The sequence below is a fragment of the Chrysoperla carnea genome, chromosome 3 (assembly GCF_905475395.1).
Source record: "Chrysoperla carnea chromosome 3, inChrCarn1.1, whole genome shotgun sequence".
NCBI lineage: Eukaryota > Metazoa > Arthropoda > Insecta > Neuroptera > Chrysopidae > Chrysoperla > Chrysoperla carnea.
The window spans coordinates 29,229,055-29,255,394 of NC_058339.1; the positions used below are offsets into that span (position 1 = coordinate 29,229,055).

Genomic DNA, 26,340 nt, shown 5'->3' on the forward strand with positions numbered 1-26,340 from the left:
GATAGAACCCATGTAATCTGACACCAGATTCGTTATCAGCAACCAAAAATACCTCCTAGAGCTTGTCTGACTGGGTTAAGTTGGCTGAGTGTTCCGTTACAAAAATTTTCATTTAAATCGGTGCTTTTTCCCTACTTTTACACTTTCGGCACATTTTTCCGGCTTATACTATGTATTATTAAAATAAATAATAAATTATCATTGTGAAACACAGGATACTTGTACGTATAATCCATAAATCATAACATGGGTCAAGTAACCGACCTTTTTTTCGGTCATACAGTGCTTACAACATCAAATACAAAAGTAATATTTAATAAATAATAAGTTTAAAAAAATTAATTTTAACAAATTATTAGGTATTTGCATCTTTTAAGACTGATCTACTAATTTCAGCTGATTTAACGATATGCTAAGTTTTTTTAATATGAGGACATCATAACTATCTTTATTACGCAATAAAACAACTATGATTAGATAAACAGCCAGCCTGTATAAGTTATAATATGCATTATATTTCAAATATAATGGCTACATATACATAAATGTACCTATATGAAATATAATTTAATTCACTAGCCTGTTTTGATGGTATGTTGTTCTCTTTACTACGTACCTACTATACGATTTACAATTTTATTCCATAACAGGCAACTTTCACAAACTGGCTATCAAATACATAACTGTTAGTTATACTGTAACTCATAAATACTTTTTAACTACAGTTTCAAGTAAAAGTTTAAATGGGTATTTAAAAGCAATTTTCTAAATTTTCTGGTAGACACAGGCATAAAACTTGTTTTTCACCGATCGCAAACAAAAAAGGAAGAGGTAATCAATTTCACTGTATTTTTTTTACGTGTGTTACCTCAGAACTGTCGACTGGGTGAACCGATTTTGATGATTCTTTATCTATTTGAAAGATGGTGCTTCTCGTGTGGTCTCGTTTCATTTTGACCTAGTTCTAACAACGGCATCCATGAGGAAACCATAAAAGTCTAAAATTGACATTAAGTATGCATGACAAGAGGACGAATAACTCTTAGCATAATAATAATAATAATGGGGGTTTAACCTCCGTATTTGTGACATACGCCTTATCACAGAGGCCTTCCACACCATTATTTGTTAATCTTTATTTATTCAATTACAAACATATTTTACAATTACATTTTTGATGTGGGTGGAGTCGGTTACTTCGTTCTTATCCAAGCGACGACAATGTGATCAATTCTGCACTCTCATTAATTATAAATTGTTCACACTGCCGCTGCCTGGATTCGAACCCGCAACCTAAGTCTAAATAGTCCAACGTTCTAAAACTAACGCCTTAGACCGCTCGGCCATTTAGGCTACGCTCCATTCCTCGTTGACATATATAATTTTATTTTTTATTTTCTTGGTGAATTTTCTAAAATTAACATAACATTTTCAACAAAAAATTGATATAGATTGCTGGTGTTCTTCTGTTGACTTTAGTTGACTATGCACAATCTTTACACTTTACCAGTAACAGATATATTCGACACTCTTGTATGACCCATGACATTTGGAGGGTATGTTATTGTTGTTATGACGTCATATATAATGATTTATATATCGTATTAAATTACATCAACATAAAGGTATTGTACTTATGTATGTGTAATATATACATAGTATATATATATTATATGCACTGTTTATATAGAGTGAAAACTGTACGAGTGTAATTAGACAAGAGAGACATCAGAACAAGAAGAGATAAACAAGACAAAATTCTTGATATAAAGATAAGTACTTTAATGGAAGATTAATTTTATCGTAAATTAATTTTATCTATTTATTGTTCATAATGAGGACTAACTGACCAGCCCTGTTCTAAAGTTTAACTGACTGACTATCATAACTGTTATTTATATACTATTTTCAGATTTAGTAAATTCATTTTAGTACCACGTAAAACTTAACTGTTTTGATAACATATATCTGAACCCTGTTCTATCGTTTGCCTGACTGACCGCAGTATGTGTGTGTACACAACTAATAATCAATCCTCAAATTATCAGCTTTAGTAAATTCAATAAATTTTTTTTTGGTCTGGCTCTTAATCCACTTTACTTTTCCTCAAAAATCTTTAGATTTTTTTATTTTTTGACGCCTTTATTAGATTTAACGGCCATATCAAACTGTTAAAATTTATTATATAGAATGCTAAATTTATTATAAAAATAAAAAAATTGTTATTATAAAAATTGCTAAAATATTTTAACAAACTTATGTGATTTTTTGAAGCTTTTTAACATTTAACGGCCATATATAACCTACAAAAATACGAATTAAGCATCGGTAAGCCATAAGCTACTCTTCGCTATTATTATTCCCACTATTTTCATACTTTCAGAGAACTTTTATATTCCATTTACTTTTTTATTCCAAATCGTATGGGCATCTACAAATGCATAAAAATTACTTTGCGAAAATTGTCGAAAGTTCATTTCACTCATCAAACATTGTTAATTGACTGACCGATTATTGAAAATTTAAAATTATGTCTGCTTAATGAATTTCATGTAGCAAAGCTGAGGATAACAACTACATTACTCTGGTTTTAATTGTTTCAATATATATTTATATACGGGGTGTTCCAAACCACCCGTCCAGGCTGATTATTCTGAATAGTTTACAAAAAAAATTGAAACGAAAAAACACGTATCAAATATTTTTTGAAACTCTATCTAACCATACCAAAAACACCCTCCACCCTCAACCCCTGTTAGGGGTAGGGGGTGTAACTTGAAAAAATCAAATGGAAACCCCTATTTTTTTCTGCAGATTTGGATTCTTCAGAAGAAAAGACAAACATTTTGTCTAAGAAATTTTTCCCGATTTTCGGTAGATCACGCTACAATCGACAAAAATCGTTCTTTTAGATTTGGCATTAGAATTGCAGTTCAAGTGAAGGCGAGAAAAGTTTTTTGAGTCGAGAATAGTTATTTTCAATTTTGTTTTTGTTTTTTTGAAGAAAAGACTATTCTGTTTTTGTTTTTCATATTTTATTATGATTTAGAAAAATTATTTTTGTAAAAATGTTTTTTTTTATTTTGGAAAGTCTGAAAAAAAATTAAATCTAAAATGATTCATATCTAATTCTTTCTAAGAGCTTTATTTAGCATCCTCCCAATTGTCTAGTGGTTTACCTCAATTACCGCAATTCGACATTTTCGCTTCTCTTTTATTTTCGTTGAATTTCTAACTTTTGTGTTGCTTTTGTTTTGTTTTTGTTTTGGTTCTGTGTGTTTGTGTTTTTATTTTTATTTTTACTTTTTCGTTTTGATTTTTGTCATTGAACGGCGCAATTCTTATGCCAAATCTAAAAGAACGATTTTTGTCGATTGTAGCGTGATCTACCGAAAATCGGGAAAAATTTTTTAGACAAAATGTTTGTCTTTTCTTCTGAAGAATCCAAATCTGCAGAAAAAAATAGGGGTTTCCATTTGATTTTTTCAAGTTACACCCCCTACCCCTAACAGGGGTTGAGGGCGGAGGGTGTTTTTGGTATGGTTAGATAGAGTTTCAAAAAATATTCGATACGTGTTTTTTCGTTTCAATTTTTTTTGAAAACTATTCAGAATAATCAGCCTGGACGGGTGGTTTGGAACACCCCGTATATAGATATGAATATAATTTACAATGTATAAATTTACAAAATTAATAATATAAAGTACCTACGTACCTATTTTGTACCTACCATTACAGTAATTTGTTGGTTTTACAAAAAAAAAGCTAATTTATAAATGTTCATATAGTTTAATATTATCGCTCAAATGCATACATACATAGGGCGGCGCTAATTTCTAACTGAACTGTAAGGTTAGGTTAGGTTACATTGGCTGTCCACGAAAGACACACTTAGGCTATACAGCCCATTGTGATACTATATATGTGTTTTCCACCTTTTCCGCTGATAATTTCATTTATCAGCTCCTCAATTTCAATCATGCACTACACCAGTCCATCACAACTATTAATTAAATTAATTTTTGTTGCGACGGCGGAAATCAAACTCGCTACCCTGGTTATATCGCGGACGGAATTGATAACGCCTTAACCAACTGAGCTACCAGGGCGACAACTGAACTGTTAGTAGCAGGGCAAAACGAAAATTCATATTTTTCGACATAAACAGGATAAGGATTGCTAAATTGATATTCCCGCAAGTCACATCTCAACCAACATACAGATTTTCAACCTCCTAATTCAGTTTAGAGAAGGCCCATGAAGATGCATAAGGCAGTTTTTTTGACACTAGTCGGTCAGCATACTGATTTTCAATCATCTGGCTCAATCTGGAGGGGCTCCACAGGTTCACACCGTCGTAAAAAAAGTGTTTTTTTCTGGAAATCCTCTCTTGACTGCTGAAATCAAAATTAGCTCCACCCTGTCTATTTGCCCACTATCTATTCACTTACAGGTACATGTTTTTTATAATAAAACAGCTATGTATTTTTATGTTTAATTGCACCAGTTTAATTAAATTTGACACAATTTTTAAATTGTTGTAACAAAATATTTTAGCTAGAATCAATTACAATACACATGCACTAAAAAATTATTTATTTATTTATTATGTTACTAATTATTATTATCATTAATAAAATAATACAAAATTATTATTATTAAAATAATAATAAAATGAGTAGGTAAATCAATTATATACTCAACCTCCGGGAGATGGATGGAAATATTCCGTGCAAGATGGCTGAGAGGAGATTTTAATACCAATCAAAGATATCTTCTTATCGGCTGTTTTCAACCCAAATCAAAAAAACATATAAACGACAACAATTAAAAGGAACGCAGAAATAAGCTTAATAAAAATTTTGGGAGATTAATTGAACCGTACCATCATGTTAAGTTCATATTATTACCAGTTATTCATATTTAAATACTGTTTCAGTTCAACCGAACTTACAATATCAAACAATCAACGATTACGAAGAATGCCTTACAAATCGAAATTTGTGAAGCAAAACTAGGGCAAAGCTAATTGTGCAAGACCAAGATGGTTTCGGTCTTAGCCATCACTAATCACAATCAAAATCACATGGATGGGTGCATCTTGCACTAAAAACTTCCATACCATAAAAATAGTTATTTTCGGTAGATTTCCTTGATTTGCCTTTAAAAATCCTGGGTCGATTTTTGGTAGCATTTTATTCTTCACTTTCAGAAATGATATAATATAGACAATACCCCTTTAAAGTTGATATTAACGATATATTCATACGACTGTTGACACTGTTTTATTGTAATTGCTTGTCGAATTGACATCACAGATCAAGTGTGCGGTGGAGCCAAGAAAAATCGTTTTAAATTATTTCAAATATTGTGACAATTTTTTTCATAGTGTTTTTATTGTTAAAAATGCGTAATTTTCGAGTTACAGGCTCTACTCGACCTATATTTTCATAAAAAATTAACAAAAAGCACATTTCAAAGCATGATTATTTTTAGATACCGTAAGCGTTCACGATATATCTTATTGAAACACCCTATATAGATTTGTATAATATATTTGATATTTATCGAAATTCTTTAAAATAATAATAATTTCCTTGTCAAATAATAAAAATGCACTGTCAAAAACTTTGTTATATATAAAATGTAAAAATGTAAATGTTAAACGATAAAGTTTTATATAAATCATGTAAAAACTATTTCAATCTTTATGTTGACTTCTCCATAGCATTTTACAATTTCACCAAAAACTTATACTCTGTACATGCAAAGTACAATACATTTTATATATTTTATTTATATGCTTCTTATATTATGTTCATCATTTCTTTTTTTTATAAACAAAGTGCAAAATATAATAAGAATCTTATTATTGTCATTTTTATTATTCATAAATCAAATACTTCTGTGATTTGATGTACAGTGAGTATAGAGAGGAATTCAGTAAAAAATATTATAATAGCTTTCTGATTTTTATTCTGAAATTTTTCCGCTTAATTTAAACCAAAAATAAAATAAGCTTAAGACTGAAAAACCATGAAAAAACTTTTGAAACACTTACTATTCTTGAACGCCCAGCTCATGCCCATACTTTTAAAAATTTTATAAATGTATATACAACAAGGTTTTTAAGTTGACATTTTTTTTATCGATTTATCGAAAAAAGCTTCAAGCAAAAAATGTTGGGTGTATAGTTGCTTCCGCTTATATTATTATACTTGTCCTAGACTTTCAGCCTCAACGAAAAGCTCACTCTATTCCCATAGCTGGTAATCGATAGTTGTTGTTCATTAAAAAGATAAAATGTTTTGTTCGAAAAATTTTTCTGAAAACCATATAGTTTAGACAAAAACTCCTGAAAAGTTTTACAAAAAATTATTTTGTCACGTCTAAATTATTATTAACTAAGTAAAATGAAGATGGTTGTAATCCCATTAAAACCACTGCTAGAAGTGAAAATGATAATTTTATTAAGGGGTGGTTTTAATATGGTTGTAGCCACAAAAAATTTGGTTTTTGACCTTGAATTTATGAAAAGCGGCTCCGAAAACTACCAAGACACGATTTTCGAAAAGAAATTTCAAATTTTCTAAATATTTATCATTGTCACTTCTAGGGGTGGTTTTAATGGGGTTGCAACCATCTTCAGTTACTTCTCAACCTTGGATTCGTGATCAGTGACCCCAAAAATCAACCGAAAGACAATATTCGAGGAGTATTATTTAAATTTAAAATTTGTTTTCTGTGACTTCCAGGGGTGGTTTTAATGAGGTTGCAACCGTATTCATTTGCTTTTTAATCTTGAATTCATGATCAGCGACCTCGAAAAACCTCGGGAAACGATTTTCTAGGTGAAATCTTGGTTTGTTTTCACTGTTACTATTTGGAGTACTTTGGGGATGGAAAAACTACCCTAATTTTCTCAGTGTAATGCCGAGATTAGTGCATAGAGAACACGTACACAAAAAATTTTTGAAATCGGAGCTGTTCCACCACTTTTCCACATTTTCCGGCTTATTAAATGTACTATTAGAAATACTTTAAAATCGTATCCAAAATTTAAGTAACATAAAGATCTTGAATGAAAAAAATACAACATCGTTTTTAAATTTATCAATGGCGTGTACCATGAATTTATTTTAATTTCCATTAAAAAATATACATAAAAATTTTGTATTGCATGTAGCACGTATTGAATATAGATATGAAATCAGGCCAATTGTAATTTTTATAGAGGTCAAAACAACTTTTGTATATTACTGTTACTCTATCGTAACAGGAGGGAAATGTTGTACACACAAGGACTGACTATTCAGTAGAAAAACATTTAAGAACATGTAAAGTTAATTTGTTCGTAGAATCCAATTCCTTTCAAACGTTAAAACAGTTATTAACTTTGGAAAAGACTTTTATAACGGCGCCATAACTAATATTTTCATGCAATTTAGTCGATGTTCCTGATGATAACGTATAATACAAATATATTGGATACGAACCTTTTTAATAGTTTCCAAATAAAATGACAAAGCTCCGAAAAATCTGAAAATCTGAGTGGGCATATTACCATGCCTTACGAAAGACAAATTTATAAATTAATGATTTTCTTTGAAATATAATATTATTTCGAAAACCGAAAAATGACAGAAATTTTTTGATATAATATACCTACAAAGAGGTTAGTCACAATGAAAATTATTTTTTCAGACCGTAAGAACTTGTTTTTCGTCATCTTGGGGTTCATTATACCTATGGTGGTGATGGCAGCTAAATGCATATAAAAGAATATACATAATATAATTAGTAACAAATTATTAAAAAAATTATTAGGGTAAGATGTAGTACCTAGAATCAAATGTACCTTGAGGAATTCTATGTTTCTTGGCAGATAAATATAGGCAGTTTATAAAAATGCAAGTTGTCTGAAGACTACCTCTCAAAGTTGGTTGAAAAAAAATATATAACCTTGATTCCATTGAATAACAATGTATTGAGGGCGGTTTATTAGAATGCAGATTGGCTAAAGACTGGCTGTCAATGTGGGTTGATTTTTGAATAAAGTTATACAAAATTTTGCGATCTGTTTACAAACTGATCAATGTATATTATTATTTTATAAATCATACACAAAGTAAATCCATATCCAATCATATACACGTGTGTATCTATAATATATAATATATAATATATAATATATAATATATAATATATAATATATAATATATAATATATAATATATAATATATAATATATAATATATAATATATAATATATAATATATAATATAAATATATAATATATAATATAAATATATAATATATAATATATAATATATAATATATAATATATAATATATAATATATAATATATAATATATAATATATAATATATAATATATAATATATAATATATAATATATAATATATAATATATAATATATAATATATAATATATAATATAAATATATAATATATAATATAAATATATAATATATAATATATAATATATAATATATAATATATAATATATAATATATAATATATAATATATAATATATAATATATAATATATAATATATAATATATAATATATAATATATAATATATAATATATAATATATAATATATAATATATAATATAAATATATAATATATAATATATAATATAAATATATAATATATAATATATAATATATAATATATAATCTATAATCTATAATCTATAATCTATTAGAACTTTTATTAAAAAGTGGACTAAGCAAAAAAAATGGACAAGTTTGTCTCCACATTTCATCATTGTGTTATTTTAATGCATTGCTTTTCAAAACTCATAAATGTCAATTTGAACTTCAGGCACTACACCTTTCCTTTAAAAAATACATAAGAAAATCCACTTAGCTGCATTAAAAAAACTCATTATCAACAACATGTGACCGACTACATTAGTAAGTCATTAAAGAGCATTAGAGAGTCATGGCGCACTACTGCAATACTAGTCAGAGTGACTTGTCAAGCGATATCTTCATGATTATCATTCAGTAATTTCAATACGTTCTTGTTTACCTAGTTTTTCTGCAAGAACTGCTGCTGTAAACCTATATACTGTGTTTATTTCCATTATATTTACACATGAAAACGAAAATTTTTCGTATTTTTGCAATTTTTTTAAGGGATAAGATTACCCCTTTGAAAAAATCGAGAAAATCGGGAAAAAAATTCCTTTTGGAATTTGATGAAACTCGGTTTATAGGGTAATTTTGATCCAAAAAGTAAAAAAATCGCGTTAATTTAATGATTGGATGCAGAGTTTCTGAGATATCGCAATATTTGGATCGATTTTAGTCCGAATCTTAAAAACTATTCGACCAATCAACAAATTCACCCGATTTTTGTACTCTTTGGGTCAAAATTACCTTATATACTGAGTTTTATCGAAATTGGAAATAATAAAAATTTTTCGTATTTTTGCAATTTTTTTAAGGGGTACCCCTTTGAAAAAATCGAGAAAATTGGGAAAAAAAATTCCTTTTGGAATTTGATAAAACTCTATATCGAGTTAAATATATCGCAAAATAATCAAAGGCAATTTCTGTTATTATCTGTCAGGAAACCATATTTTACACAAAGCGTGTAATTATGCTCATTTTTATGTACTCTTGATTATGTATGAGCTAGATCATCACTTCAAAAATGGTACTAACCTTAACACCTTTTTTCTAACAAAGTATTTCAAATAGTAATATAAATTTCTTTTATTTTCAGATTAACAATTACTGCCTCGTGTCCGATGAATCTTCAGTACTTCCCCATGGATAGACAATTGTGCCATATTGAAATCGAGAGCTGTAAGTTGTAATAATTATTATAAAAATATATTTCATTAAATTATATTTTTAATATTTATATATACTTTCAGTAGTATAAATGTTTTTTTAATATATTTCAAAAAAAAAAAAACTTTATTTGGGTTGTTTACGACAAGAATTCTAAAGTTTATTAGCAAAATGATAGTGGAAACTTAAAAAACAAAACTTCGGTGTAAATGAAAAAACATTTTGATAAATATTGCATGAAAGATTTAAAAAAAGATTTTATTTATCAAACAACATTCATCAAAATTCGTTCGATATAGTTAAAGCTATATTATTGCAACTTTATTCCCTTACTTTTTTTTAAAAAAAATGAGTTTTTCTCCTTCATGAAAATCAAAACCAAATTATATTTTCCAAAATAAAATCGCTAATCTATTAATCAAAATTGTCAATTACTCATTTTCAATCGTCTTGCTATTACGTTACCCAGTAGTTGACTATGAAGTGAAATTAAAAAGAGTTGAAATTGCTTTGAACAGAAAGCACAATCTGTGTCTAGATCTCGAATAGCCTAATTGGTAGGGCGCTTGACATGAATCCAAGAAGTCCGGGTTCGAGTCCTGGTTCGAGTGTATTTTTTTCAATTCTCTTTAATTAAGAGTACTAGACAAGATATTTGTCAATATTTAGTTTACGCCTATATGTAACATATTACATCAAAATATAGTCGAATAGACCATGATGTAAATATCGTATACATGATTAAATGTAAACAACAACAATAGTAAGAATTTTGAAAGTATATATAAATAAAGTAAGAATTTTGAAAGTATATATAAATATAGTAAGATGATTACCAATATATGTAAATTATAAAAACACAGCCGATTTATGTGAAAAATTTATTTAATTATTTTACTATTCAAATGTCCATACATGTTATCGTAGCTTATATTTACCTATAAAGATCGCAAGCATTCCTAAATAAGTAAAAAAAAAATCTGTATTTATTGTGTATTAAAATTTGTCGTTTTAAAAACATGTTTTTATGTCCTTATTGTGTGTGCGTGTGAAATTGCTTTTCACAGAAGCTTACTACGTTTTTTAAGAGCGAAATATTATTATACAAGTGATTCTTTCAGAAATTAATAAAATTGTAAAATAGGTTTTCTTAAATTGTAGGATACTGGTTATAATTACTTTTTACTCAGAACGACGTAAAAGACTTGTTGTGGTCTTATTTTAAACCTTCTTTGAAAGAGTACTTATTGCACAGAACTTTTTACAACTAAAGACATCACATTTAGAAGTTAATAAAATTTTTTTGCCATCGTTTAATAATATTTTCTCTATTTTTAATATAAACTTTCGTATCTGGTTACTGTATTTTAAGAAAAAGTTTTAAAGTATATTATAGAAAGCCATAGAATTCATTTCAATATACAAGGTGTCCTTAAATCACCGAATCAACTGAAATCAGCAAAATTCCTTTGAAGGTTTTCGAACAGACACATCAGCGATAAAGGCCTCATTAAATATCCTTTTTAATTTAAGATTTTTTCGAATAGTATTGGGTCCAAGCAAAGTTGTAGAAAGTAAAGTCAAATATAAATTTTAAACTTTACACCTATTCCTACAACTTTACTTTTTATAAAAATGTATGATCTTCTAATACTTATTCGCCAAAAATTCTTAAAATTAAAAACGATAATAAATAAAACCTTAATCGTTCGAAAAACTTTACGTCTTGGTATTTCGTAAAGAACCACGATTTCTGTTTGGTCCAGTGATTAAGGACATCATGTATTTATATTTAAATAGTCAAGTCTCATTTAAAATTAGTTAATTTATATTAGAACCATATTATTCTTGTAAAATTTCCTGCAACATTAAGATAATAGACACGGTATATCATTCAAAAACCGAATCTTTTTTCCGGCTTCTACCTACTATTAAGGTATTTTAATTCAATTTAATTTATAATGATTTCGAGAAATATTCAAGAGCCAAATCAAGGTAAGAAAATATTATTATTATATCACAAGCATCGTAAAATTCCTTTCTATATATATCACACTATATAATTTCATATAAAGTTCACGAAGATTCAAATAATCACTTGTATAAGAAAGATTTCCAAATTTTCTTCACTTAGAAATAAGGAATTTTATTAAATTAATTACAGTGTTTGTCAATAAAATAATCACTAGAAGTATACAAGTTGTTTTTAACTATTGTTAGCGCTAGACAAAAAAGACTTAACTGTTTTCAAATATATTTCGTTGCTCTTTCATACTCAAATAATATGATATAGCAACAAATATCTAATAGATTAAGAGCCAGGCCAAAAAAAATTCGTTGAATTTACTAAATCTGATCATTTGAGGATTGGTTATAGTAGTTGTGTACACACACATATTGCGGTCAGTCAAGCGAACGATAGAACAGGGGTCAGATAAATGCTTTCGAAAGTTTTTCGTGGTACTAAAATGAATTTCGTGGTACTCAAAATTGTTATACAGCTTGTATATTGCATATAGATAACAGTTATGAGAGTCAGTCAGTTAAACTTTAGAACAGGGCTGGCCAGTCAGCCCTTATTTATGAACAATAAATATATAAGATTCATTTATGATTTCCGTGGTATTTAAAAAAATTTTTCAAAGCTGACAATTGTTATCTGAAAAAGAATTGTAAAAATATCGATATTGAAAATTTTTAAGTTGATTGCGAATACCGTTTCAAGATCGGTTCATCTAACGATCATACCATGCCAGTAACAATATATTCACCGTGCTATGGTTACTGATCTAACTTCTTAGAGAGATTTTTATGGCCTACAAGTAAATATGGTTATCATGATCGTATTTGGATGGCGCTACGTAAAAAACAAGTGTAAGTTAAAATCTTCCACGAATTTGTCTTCACTTCATATGAAAAAATAATGGATATTATTTTATTACATAACCTGTAAGAAATTTAAAAAAATTCCTATTTCTTTAATGCAAGCAATTTTTCTTCTGTACAGAAATCTAAAACTAAAAACAACCAATTAAAATATATTATGCAACTTATTTTTAAGTTATAAGCTATTTTAAGTTAAAAAAAAACTACAGTCATACGCCAAACAAATGTTTTTGAATACATTGAACAAATTTATTACATATTCAAAATATTTTTGTGTATGATTGTACATAGTTTTCACGCTTATCAATCACTACCACAGAATGGGATGCGATCGGAATTTGAAAAGGTAAAAAAAAGCTACGATACAACAAATTATTATTAGAGCAGGTGCTAGAGGTACTTGAGCATGCAAAATCCGAAGACCGCATTCTGACAATTGATACAAGCTCAGAAAAGCTCATTGATTAAGAATCCGAATGTTGCCAGGCACCTTGTTGGTACAATTTTTGCAAACCTCCCCCCTTCACAGAAACAGTTAAATGACATTTTTTTGAATCAAGTAAAAATTACTCTGGGTTCTATGGGTCATTTAACGTCAAAAAGGCTCTTGTGATTTTTTCGTAAACTTCTTCGTTTTCGAGATATTAACAGTTTAATGTTTGGAAAAACTCCAAAAAAGCCATTTTAAAAGCTAAAAAAGGGGGCTCACAATTACATTTTTGAGCTTATCAAAATTCTAAAATAATGTTTGAACATCCTTTATGAAGTTCTGAAGATTAATTACAGATTCTGTAATTGTAAAGCATCAACCTTTAATTATTTAAAGATGTTATAATTCTTATAAATAACAGTGTGTAAGACTGAAATATTTAGTACCTCTGTTTTACTTCTTGTTAATAATGGGAATTAAACATCTTTTTAAAAATTGAAAATTGAGCCTCTAGAATGAAGTAACCCGTATTACTCTTCAGAACTTATTAAAGGATGTTCAAACATTATTTTAGAATTTTGATAAGCTCAAAAATGTAATTGAGAGCCCCGTTTTGCAGCTTTTAAAATGGCTTTTTTGGAGTTTTTCCAAGCATTAAACTGTTAATATCTCGAAAACGAAGAAGTTTACGAAAAAATCACAAAGAACCTTTTTGACGTTAAATGATCCATAAAACCTAGAATTGTGATTCAAAAAATATAACATTTAACCGTTTCTGTTGAGGGGAGGGGTATGCAAAAATTGAACCCACAGGGTGTCTGACAACATTCGGATTCTTAATCTATGAGCTTTTCTGAGCTTGAATCACTTGTCAGAATGCGGTCCTCAGATTTTGCATGCTCAAGTACCTCTAGCCCCCGGTCTATATAGCAAACACATTTTATCATTCATTTATATTTTCATTAAATTTCTTTATTTTTATAATTATTTCTTTTTAAAATATATTTTATAACGTTTGTTGTGGTTGATTGCGGTCTCCTTCTCAAATACAGCAACCGCGGAAGGACCACCGATCTAGTGTTTCGTGTGGAATATTATTATAAGTATATACCAAATACTTATAAAATCGAGTATACTAATAATACTCGCAAAATATTTAAACAAGAAACGAAAACAAAAAAAACAAATGTTTTTGAAAAAGATTATCAAAATGAAAACACACAAATTTTTTGTTTTGTTTTTTTTACCCGAAATAATATTTAAAGCATACACCACTGGGCTTATGGCCATGCTCGAACGCGGTGTTTACAATGACTGTGATATTAAAAGTTTTGTCAAAATTTTGTTTTTTTCAAATTGTACTTTTTAGTTCTATATGAGACTGCAGTTCACTACGAAATCTTTTTTCTCGAAATTTTCGTGAAAATGTTATTATTTTAAAACACAATATTCATATGAAATTTTTGTTTTAAAAATCATAGTTTGGAAAATTTTTTATTTGTTCATAATAAGCACAGTATATAAATTTATAATTAATAGGGAATATTCATAAAATTTAAATTTGGTTCAAATATTTTTTTTCCGTAACTTTATTGGCTGGATAATTCAACTAAACCATTATTTTAGTAATTAATTACTTTTTAATTACTTAAAATTAATAAAAGCACAATTTCAGTGAGAAAAATTCAAAATTTCTAAAACGGGAAATTGAAATTTTTATACGGACGTGACATCATAGTACGGGCTTGTCAAATTTGTTGACATACTGTATGGAATTAATTAGTTACATTTGGTATGATATTACATTAATTTCTATTATTCTACGGCTTTTTATTAGAAAACGTAATGATAACGAGTGTAAATTCTAATTAATTTACAAATTTTTTAAAGTGTAAATTTTACATTGAACTGTCACTAATTGACAGATCACGTCATCAGCAGAAAGCGTCAAAAAACTGCGTTTAAATATCTCAAAATTATGATGTATTTTTAATATTTTTTTACACTTAATTACAGCATTTTTAAGCAGTATTTATATTTTTTACTTTGTTATAACGGTGCAAACAATAAATTATAAATATTATAAAAAATACATGAATATTCCCTATTTTGCAATCATTATATATTTTCATACAAAATTTTCTTTTTTGCTTAAATTAAGCAAAATATTATTTATGGTAAGTAATGTTTTAAATTGTATATTATTTATATATACTGTGACAATGTTTTACAAACTTTTCCTAGGAAAAATTTGTAAAAATTAAAGAAACAAAATTTCAAACACTCATTTTTTATCATATTTTATTTTTTTTACTTAGAGTAGAATAAATATATTCGTTATATGTATTTTAATAAAAAAAAAAATCAAAATTGAATAATAATATTCATAATTCACAACCCTGTATTATAATTGTTTTGACATTCAAATTCCAGATTGCTTCCTTCCAGTAAAACAACAAAGTGCAAAGGTATTTTTTATTAATTTACAGATCGGGAATTTAGTAAATAAATAATAATACAAGAAAATTAGAAAACAAAGTCGAAAATATATTGTTTTTTTATTAGATTTTATTAATAACAAAAAATATTAAACAAAATCATAAAAGTCATTGTAAGCTCGCAATAATATGGCATGCGCGCGCAGCGTTGGCTGAACGACCAGGGGTGCACAAAACATATCCGAATTAAAAAACAAATAAAAACTTGTACTCGGATTCTAATTTTATCTATATATTGCTAACAAATATAGACATAATATTTTTATTATAAACAATTTTATTTTAGGATTGCACAATGTATATTTTTTTACATAACATATGATTTTAAAAAAATTTAACAAACAAAATCAATCAAAATACAACATGTTGTTTAAAACGCTTTTTACTTTCTTTAGTCGGATTTTATAGCAGCAAAAAAATAACTGGTGGAGTGAAGTGCACAATTTATTTATTATACGCCATATATAAAATACAAAATCCGAATATAATTCTCGACAAGTCGGATCAAATCTATATTATATTATAACTAAATATAGACTATACTTTTTTTTTAATTTAATTTCATTAGTTTAGAAATTAAAAATGCCTTCAAATACTTTATTACTTTTGCATTTATTTATGCTCTTTGTATATACCAACAATCTACAAAAACTGAAACTAGAAAACAAAAAAAAGGGTGGACATTGTAATCTACCCCCCGCATACTTCTTTAAACAAAATATATTTAATATAGGTATAGCAAAAAATATATAATTTTGCTATGTGCATTCGACATTTTTAAGAAACCCCTGCTTACACAGAAAACTAGTTTGTCAATATGTAAATAGTTATATTTGTATATTTATAAGCTTTAAAACACTGAAATAAAATGTATTTTCATGGGATCTTCTTTAACATATAGACCAAGCTGTCAAATATAAAAGTCTTCGACTTCGTGAAAGTAAGCTTAATGGTAAAACAAATGACTTAAAATCATTGTCTGCAAATAAATTGTACGTTTATATTTTAATAAATTTTTGAAATTATTAAATAAAAAATGTGTACTATTCAATTATTTACGAATTTTCCAAAATTATGTATACAATTTGGTCGGTCGCGTAGCTTATCCACATGACTACTCATTTATCTTGCATATAAAATAGGCGCGGGAATAAATGCAACAATTTTGAAATTGGCACAGATATACCAATCATTCACATATGCCGTGCCTCTTATTTTTTACCGACTTCAAACAAAAAAGGAGGAGGTTATCAATTCGACTGTATTTTTTTTATGTGTGTTACTTCAGAACTTTCGACTGGATGAACCGATTTTGATGATTCTTTATCTGCTGGTGCTTCCCGTGTGGTCTCATTTCATTTTGGTCCAGTTCTGATTACGGCATACATGAGAAAACCATAAAAATCTTAAATTTGCATTAAGTATGCAGGACAAGAGGACGAATAACTCAATATTACGCCAACCGATTTCGATTATTCTTTTTTTAGTGACAATTTAGACTTCAGATTCACTAAAAATCACTAAATAAATAAAACTTTTAACAAAAATATAACCGACTTCAAAAGAAAAACTTTTCCAAAACAAAATAATATGCACTAAAAAGTAAAAAAATAACGATAATATAATGTAGTTAAAATTATTGTTATTTCGGAGTCATTTTTTTTTACTTTTTAGTGCATATTAATTTGTTTTGGAAAAGTTTTTCTTTTGAAGTCGGCTTTCTTTTTGTTAAAAGTTTTTTAAATTAACATATATTGAGAAATTCTTTAAGAATATACATTAGCTGATATCGAATAGTCAACCTTGAGCAATGTTTTGCAAAAGTAAATGATACTCATTTTGTTTGTTTCTCAATGATTTGAGTATTATATATTGTTGCACACATAACGACAATGATCATAATAATAATAATAATAATAATAATAATAATGAAAATACATTTTAATGGCTTTTAGTATAATATTTTATGATGCATGTTATATATAATTTTGTTTTGTTTTTATCATAATGGTTTAGTAATGAGAGAGTTTTTAACAAAGTGAAAAGTGGGAATCTATTAGTGTTTAGTTAAAACAATATGGTTTTTCTTCTTTTTTTTTTTTGTTTAATATACATCATATTTTATTTTAATAATGTTCCGGTTTCGAAATCAAGTCTTTCTAATACTTATCTTAAGTATCATGTTCATAAACATAAAAATAAAATTACTCAGAAAAAAATTATGTCATCCTAAATATTGTGAAATTTTTCATTCGTGCCATGAATTAGTGACGTAGATGGTCCAACATCAAGATTCTGTATCATAATTTCAAAAATGTCGGCAATTGAAAGTTGTGTTACCTCAGAACTTTCGACTGGGTGAACCGATTTTGATGATTATTTATCTATTTGAAATTGGTGCTTCCCGTGTGGTAACATTTTATTTTGGTCCAGTTCTGGCAACGGGATCTATGAGAAAACCATCTGAGTCTTAAATTTGCATTAAGTATACACGACAAGCGGACGAATAACTTAATATCACGCCAACCGATTTCGATGATTCTTTTTTTGATTCACCAAAAATCATAAAATATAAAAAACTTTTAACGAAAAGAAATAAACTTCAAAAGAAAAACTTTTCCAAAACAAATTAATATGCACTAAAAAGTAAAAAAAATAACGATTATATAATGTAGTTAAAATTATTGTTATTTTTGGAGTCGGTGTCAGCCAAGCTAATGTAGCAAACTGTTCTGTCAGAGTTGTTTCCTTGGCTGACACCGACTCCAAAAATAACAATGTTACCTACATTATATTATCGTTATTTTTTTACTTTTTAGTGCATATTAATTTGTTTTGGAAAAGTTTTTCTTTTTAAATCGAAAAGCTATAGATAAGTTGACTTGCGTAATACCCATCACAAATTAATTGAAAATCATTGTAAATACTTCAGAAACCTAAAATAGACACCACCCAACTTTGTTTTAAAATATTTTTATGAGCAAACAAAGCTTTCATACTTTCACACGATTTGTAGTTTTTTTTTCCACAAAATGCTTATGTAGAAAAATATGTAGGCAATACACGCATGAAAAATTCTTTTACAAGTTTATTATGCATGATTTAAAAATCTAATTAAAATTCAACTATATGTTTAAATTTTTCATTATGTTAATTATTATCAATAATATTACTTAATTAATTTAATTTATATTTAATATTTTTATTTAATTTATCTTATTTTGTAGCTCCAAAGTGATTGATATTGATATAATTTCCCATAATAATACATTTAATAGAATTAATCAATTTTTATTTATAATATAAATTTAATATTTAAAAGTTTTATTTTTTTTTAAATTTAGTTTAAAAAATGAATGATTAATGGAATAAAATAAATTAATAAAACATTTTATTCCATTTTCATTTTTTTATTAATTTTAATATTATTTTAATTATTCAAAAATATATATATTTATAAATTACAAACATTCCCTTGTATTTTTCATACAAAAATAATATAGATTACAATAATTATGAAAGTTTAATTAATTGGAACAAAGTGAATGTAATTTATTTTTTTTAGAATGGAATATGTGATGCCATATTTCAATTTATTTGAAACAGCATGCAATTATGTGATTAATTTAAAACAAAAATAAATTTGACGTATTATGATTACTATTTTAAAAAAAAAATCTCTTTTAATTTTTCTGTAATCCATATTATTCTTGTTATTATTATTATTCATTTATTTTATAGTTGCAAGATATTAATTATTATGAATCCCATAATTTTCAATTAACGTTATATTAATTGATGTAGTTATTTTTTAATTATTATTTAAAAATATATTTTTAAAATATTAACCAAAAATTTGTTACATGCAGTATTTTCTATTTATAAGAAACAAATTTACTAAATTTAAAATTTATAAAGTAATCTCCATTTATTAAAAAATATAGACATCGGCATATGACCATTTCGAGGTCTAAAATAAAAGAGAGTGGAAAAATCACGTGTTTACCATCGTTACCTCAGTTTTGATATAATGCTAGCACAATCGCAATTTGTCCAAAAAACAAAATTACAATCTTGCTTTTTGGGTTTAAAATTCTTAAAATTTTAAAGAAAAAATTTGACCCATTTCGGACACAGAAAGTGTGTTGACATTGTTAACAGCAGTGTACTTGGGAATGCTGTCATATCTAAATCTATCTTGATTCTGTTTACGCAAAGATTAATTGTTCACCTTACGTAAATACAAAATATGAAGTTACAAGTGAAAACAGACAATTGCATTTACATTTAAACTTTTGTTCTATCTCTAACGGTTTATAAGATGGGTCCAAGACCCAATTCGCCTATGTTGCTCATTTACGAACTCAACCTCACTTGTTACATCCTGAGCACGCTGTAAAAGCTTGATATCTCTTCAACTTTTCAGCATGATATTTCTTTTCGTCTTTGAATTCGTGTTAGTGACTCATGATCACAGACGGACAAACGGACAGAAAACTTGAGACTAAACATTTCAAATATACATGGTATAATAATAATCTACACATACTGGTTGTTAGATTATTTCAAGCTAATTTCCAAATCTTTAAATAACATGTAAACATAATTGTATTGTTTTGTAAATAAATTGACAGTACATAATGGTGTAGTACTGAAGTCGTGTAAGTGCGACCCATGTAGCCCACACGATTAACTTCCCATAGGGGGAAAAGACATTAAAAAAAGGCCTTGTTAGCGTTCATAGATTATTCTTCGAACATGTACTGCAGCTTATGCTGGAACGATCATTATCTCCATAGATTACGATTCCTCCAAATTGTATATCCTAAAGTTATACTCTTACATAGTGCTTCCGCAAGAAGAGCCAACACGAAATTTACACAAAGATGCGTTATTTTACACCATTTTTCACAAAAACCTTCTCCATTCGTACTACAAGGCCAAGCATTCTCAAATCTTTCAAACGTTCCTATTCTCGTTTAGAAATGCATGATTCTCAGAATAGAACTTTCTTTCTTACTATACTCAAAAAGGATTGTTAATGAGATAAATTAGAAAAGTTACGCTTTTGCGTGAATATTACGCCACAGAAAAGAGAAGAAAAAATACTACAATTAACTTAAGAACCTGCATAAATTAAATAAATTGGTTAATATTTTAAAGTTATATTTATTAATGAATGAAATTAAATGTTCACCTCAAATTAATCTCTAGATATGACTTACACAAACTTCTAAGTTAAGACAAAAAATATGAGTCCTTAATAGTCGTGTATGCAAAGCTTTGATCAATTAGTAAATAAAATTACTTACATATTAAATAAGTTTTAGTGATTGAACTAGTGAACACTATCTGATCGATTTACTGTTCTCAACAGGCGTGTTTTCATTTTTCTTGTTTGTGTAAGCCATATCATTTTTAGAATATATTATGAGCGAAGTGTCGAATGACAAGCTTTGTTTGTTCTGGTGGCGGGGGTTAGTCGGGTACACAATGCGTGATATTCGCTATAAATGGAACTCAGGTGAAAAGAGTGTTGGCATTAGCAACGAGGTGCAGCTACCGCAGTTCAGGGTGCTCGGCCATCGGCAGCGATCTAAAATTGCGCCTTTATCTACAGGTAAAAAAATATCATCTCACTTAAAACAAATTAAATTTAAAATTAGATTAGAACTTTTTTCGTAGAATAAATTTTAATCCATTTTGGATTATTTATTTTACCCTAAGACTTTTTTATATAAATATAAAAAAAAATTAAGGCTTTTGATAGAAAAAAATCATTATACAAGATTCTCGAGAAACATAAAAAAATACTCTCGAGAAACATAAAACGTAATTTCTAAGATTCTTTCTGTCTGCTGTTTGGAGTCTTGATAATGTAGGTTTGGTAGCAACGAAAAATGTTTGAAAATGAAGTTGTGGCTCGAGAAATTTATGGACAGGGTTTTGATTTTTGTATTAGGAAAAGATCATCACTGTTTCATCTATAAGAAGTGGCTAAAACCAGCCTCCGTTAAAACCCTTTTATTAATAAACTTATTTTTATCAACCCCCCAAGTGACAAAAATAATCATAGAAATCTTGTTTAGTAATTCGCTCCAGATCTAGTTTGACTGTGTTATACATGAACTGTTCAGAATTGGCAATTCACTGAATGCAGCCTCTTAGTATTTTTCATTTAGACCAATATACTGAATCAATCAAATCTCATCCCAAAAGAAAAATTTAAATGTCTTTTATCGATTTATTTCGTTCCTCGGGAATATAAAACTAAATTGAAAATCTCACACTTGAAAAACAATCTTAAATCTATAATGGAGAAATAATCACGAATTCAAAATCGTACCAACATATATCGATAATACCACATATAATAGAATAAGAATAATAAAAATTTCAACCTATAATAATAATAACAAGCCTTGATTCCAGTTAATGAGCAATGGCCTCTCCTTTCACAAATGTGAATGTAATCACAAGAAGGGTAGATTGTCTAATGTGTTTCTCCACGCTTGTCTGTCAGTAGCAATTCTCGGCCATGTATTTCCACCGTAGTTTCTGAACTCATCCGATCATCTCTTACGTTATCTCCTACTATTTCTACTATTCATTCTTGCTGTCCAGAATATAATTCGGTTTGCCCATCGATCGGTTTTTGATCGTTGAATGTGTCCTGTCCAGATCACCTTTAACTTTTTAGCAATAAACTTTGATGAGCGAATTTGTGTTTTTGAACGTATCACCTTATTTCTAATTTTATCTCTCCGGGTAATATTGAGTATACAGCATTCCATTCTTCTCTGGCAGATATCCAGTTTATTGCTAATCATGTGTGTTAGAGCCCATGATTGACATCCATACGTTAAAACTCATGTTATGCATGTATCAATTACCTGGGCTTTCACCCTTAAACAGCAATCTCCTCTCAGGACTTCTTTTAGAGACCAGAATTTCTGCCAGTCTTTGGTGCAGCGGCGTTGTGTTTCTTTGTCGATCTTTAAAGGATACAATTTGACCCAAGTATCATTGGACCGTTGATGATAATTTTTGATTTTGAAGAACCTATAATAAAGAAATTCATTCCTTTTTTTTAATTGTATATTCACTTACACCCCCACTCTATATAAAACAGGATAGGGACTTATAAATGCGATCACACTGTACCTACCAATAATACGTGAAGAATCAAATATCTCATGTGTATGCATAATATTTACCGAATGATGGGTGAATAATGACATTAGTACACAAATAAGAAACAAAAACACATATCCATCGGAAATAAAACAAAAAAAAAGTATAGCAATGAACAAATAACAGAAAGCTGAAAGAGTATGAGACACTGAGACCAAACCACCGTTTTACCATCACTGCTATATCTGTCAAAAACATAATAAATTAGTAAAATCGAGCAGAAAAACAGTTGTTGGTACCAGAGAGAAGATAAAGGCAAAAGTAAAAAAGATAAACATATCAGAAAATTGTTTATATTTACGGATAGTAAGAGCATCATGTATAAAGCGTGCATATATATCATATATGTATTTATACATACCTATAAGAATTTTATCTTTTGTTGAGAATTTTCACTAGTAAAGAAAATTCGAAAATGATATAGAAAATCGAATTTATTTTATTATTATACTATCTTATATAATACTGAGTGTTCAATATTCCATAAATTACGAATTTTTATCAATTCAAATACTTTGTGACACATTAAGCAAGTCGAATAGAATTTTATTAATACAGAAAATTATTAACAATTTTTGTATAAAAAATGCGCTAAATATAATGGTAACAAAAAAAAATTTGCAAAACCTGGACTTGATTGTTAACAATTACGATATTAAGCGGCAAGTTTCATTGTTTATCGATAATTTTGACTTTAATACGACTCGCCTGCATATAAAGGTGCGTAAATAGCCTCCACCATAAATGAAATAGTAATGATAAGACCCCTAATTCCGGATAGATATCAACTTTTTTCTTATTCTAACAAGAAAATCATCGAATAGTAGAGGGGGGAAATAATTTTGTTCTGCACTAGTTAAAAACGAGTTGAGGAAAATTCTGTGTCAGGCAAAACAATTTTTGCATTTGTATTTAAATTTTTTTCCTACTAGCATAACAAAGACAATCCATATCCATCAATTTTAAGTTTTTCCTCGCACTCACAAATTACCCTTGCTCTGTGAACAGGAATGCTGGAATGCTCCCCTTGCCGAGAATTTTCGTGAAGAAAGAGTTTTTAGGCTAAGAATAACTAAGCTTAGAACACCGGCTCTGTTTCCAATGTATGCAGCATGAAAGTAATGATTTACGAAAGTCAGCATTGTTTTAACAAATCTTCTCGTAAATATGACAAAAATATTCTGTAATTTGAGAAGGATATTTCAAATTTTGTTGTGTTTTCTGTTTCTTAGAGATTTCAATAAATAACATACTTGAAACAACTGAAATAAGCTCTAGATTGAAGCTCATATGTCGACCTGCCTAAAATCTGGATGCATTTACTTGTCCAGTCGTAAAATATGAGTATTTATTATATACAAAAAATTAGTATAGAGCCGGATTTACACGATAGGCAGAATCGAAAAGTAGTTCAATGTCTTTCTCCTACACAGATATCATCGGGCTGGTAGATTCTCTTTAAATTAAGATACACAGGTCGGGCTTTTATTGTAACGCGCTCAGAAACTATATTTTAATAAACTTAAAGTTGAAAAAAAAAGTTCCCGGCTTTTTAAATTCACAAAAGATTTATCGTAGCCTTTAAAATTTACATTCTTGAAAAAAAAAACATTAAACAACCCATCGCTTCCACTATTCTCAGCGGATAAATAATATATCTACCGGCTTGGCATTGTTTTTATACCATGTATATATGAAATATACATAGCATATTAAGTTTAGTCCCAAGTTTGTAACGCTTAAAAATAATGATACTAGGAAAAAAAATTTGTCAAAGTGTTCGTAAATCACCTAATTAGTCCATTTCCGGTTGTCCGTCCGTCTGTGGACACTATAACTCAAAAACGAAAAAAGATATCGAGCTGAAATTTTTACAGCGTACTCAGGACGTACAAAGTGAGGTCGAGTTCGTAAATGAGCAACATAGGCCATCTTATAAACCGTTAGAGATAGAACAAAAGTTTAAATGTAAAAAATGTTCCTTATCAAAAATTAAACAACTTTTTTTTGAAACATTTTTTCGTAAACATCACTGTTTACCCGTGAGGGCGCCAATTAGGCGGAAATTTTATAATATGTACTATACTTGATTATCAGTTATGTATGTGTCACATGGTTGTATGTTTAATGTGATAAAGAAATCAACACTGACTATGCATGGTTTTTCAACAATTAACTCAGTCAATTGTTTGTTTTCACTTGTTAAAGTGTGCAGTTTGCATTTTGAATATCGAATAAAATCGCAGAATTTACGCAAAAACAGGATAAATTAAGTTAGAGTAGTAATTTCACCGGAATTTTTTTACGAGGAACATTTTTTTAAACCAATTTAAGTCAGACAAATATTCAAAATAGAACGCCCTGTATTCAGGGTGGAAAAAGGATAGTAAAACAGCAAAAACAAGGATAGAAAATTCAAATTTTTTTTCGTATATTTATTATTTTACTTCATTGAGTAATTTATTTTTCAAATAACTAAAATGTATTATTATTAGATATATATGAAAGCTTTATGTAATAATATTCCCAAAAGAATGTTCGAAATTGTAATAATTCTAGTTAAAAGGTTTTTCGACAGAGCATAACAACAGTTCACCGACCTTGCCTACCATTTTCATTTCAAGTAGGAGTAAATTACAAAAACACAACAAGTTCATTATACTTAGAATTGTAAAACAAATAAATAAAAAAAAAGTATTTGAAGGTTACATTTTTTTTAATTTAAATATAACAAAAAAAAAATACACAAAAACAAATTAATACAATGAAAACTAATTTGTAAGAACAAAATTAAAATGTATTAAGAAAAACTCATTGTATTAAAAAGAAAGTATAAAATTAATTTGAGTAAGTAACATTGTGCACCATTCTCATTTATAAAAAGAAGTGTGGGAACAAATCCATTATAATTCATACGCTAGCTGCAGAGAAGAAAGATTAAGATGTTTTTTTGGGATCTTTTTTAAAAGTTTTCTATTTTAATTCTTGAAAACTATGTCTAAAAATTTTTGCCTTTTTGTTAAAAACATTTACAAAAATTTATTTAAAAAAATCCCCCTAGTATTGATTAATGAGTTATGTTTAATGTGACCTTGGAACACAGATCAAACATCAAAAAACTTATTCGAAACACGTGCTCCAAATGAATTTTATGAAAATATAAAGCAGTGCAAACCCATTGAAAAGCATGCGAGATTAGTCCTTGTGGCTTTTTTAAACAAAAAACCCAAGTGGTACATATAACAATTTCATAATATTATTTTGTGTGAACGCTATTTTTAGTTCGATGTGTACTTCGAAAGATTCGATTGTGGGCTTCATGCTCTGAGTATACGATTTAATATACCTTAATAGTACTTAATCTAAATCATAAATTATATTATTTTTATTTTGTACCGAAAATTTTAAAAAACCGATTAATTCTTAGCAACAAATCTCCTCAGAATTGCTTTAAGAGATTCCTTGGCACCAGCTGCAAAATCACAGAAATTACATTTACCCAA

General features: G+C 28.0%; 1 protein-coding gene across 3 annotated transcripts in view; it reads left to right on the forward strand.

Annotated features, from left to right (window-relative positions):
• The window catches only part of LOC123296488 (gamma-aminobutyric acid receptor subunit beta), a 231,181-nt gene that overhangs the window by 156,246 nt on the left and 48,595 nt on the right, over positions 1–26,340 (forward strand). For all 3 annotated transcript variants that reach the window (XM_044877972.1, XM_044877973.1, XM_044877974.1), the window contains exon 5: positions 9,759–9,841. In XM_044877972.1, coding sequence (XP_044733907.1) covers positions 9,759–9,841 — 83 coding nt within the window. The remainder of the gene's footprint in view (positions 1–9,758; positions 9,842–26,340) is intronic.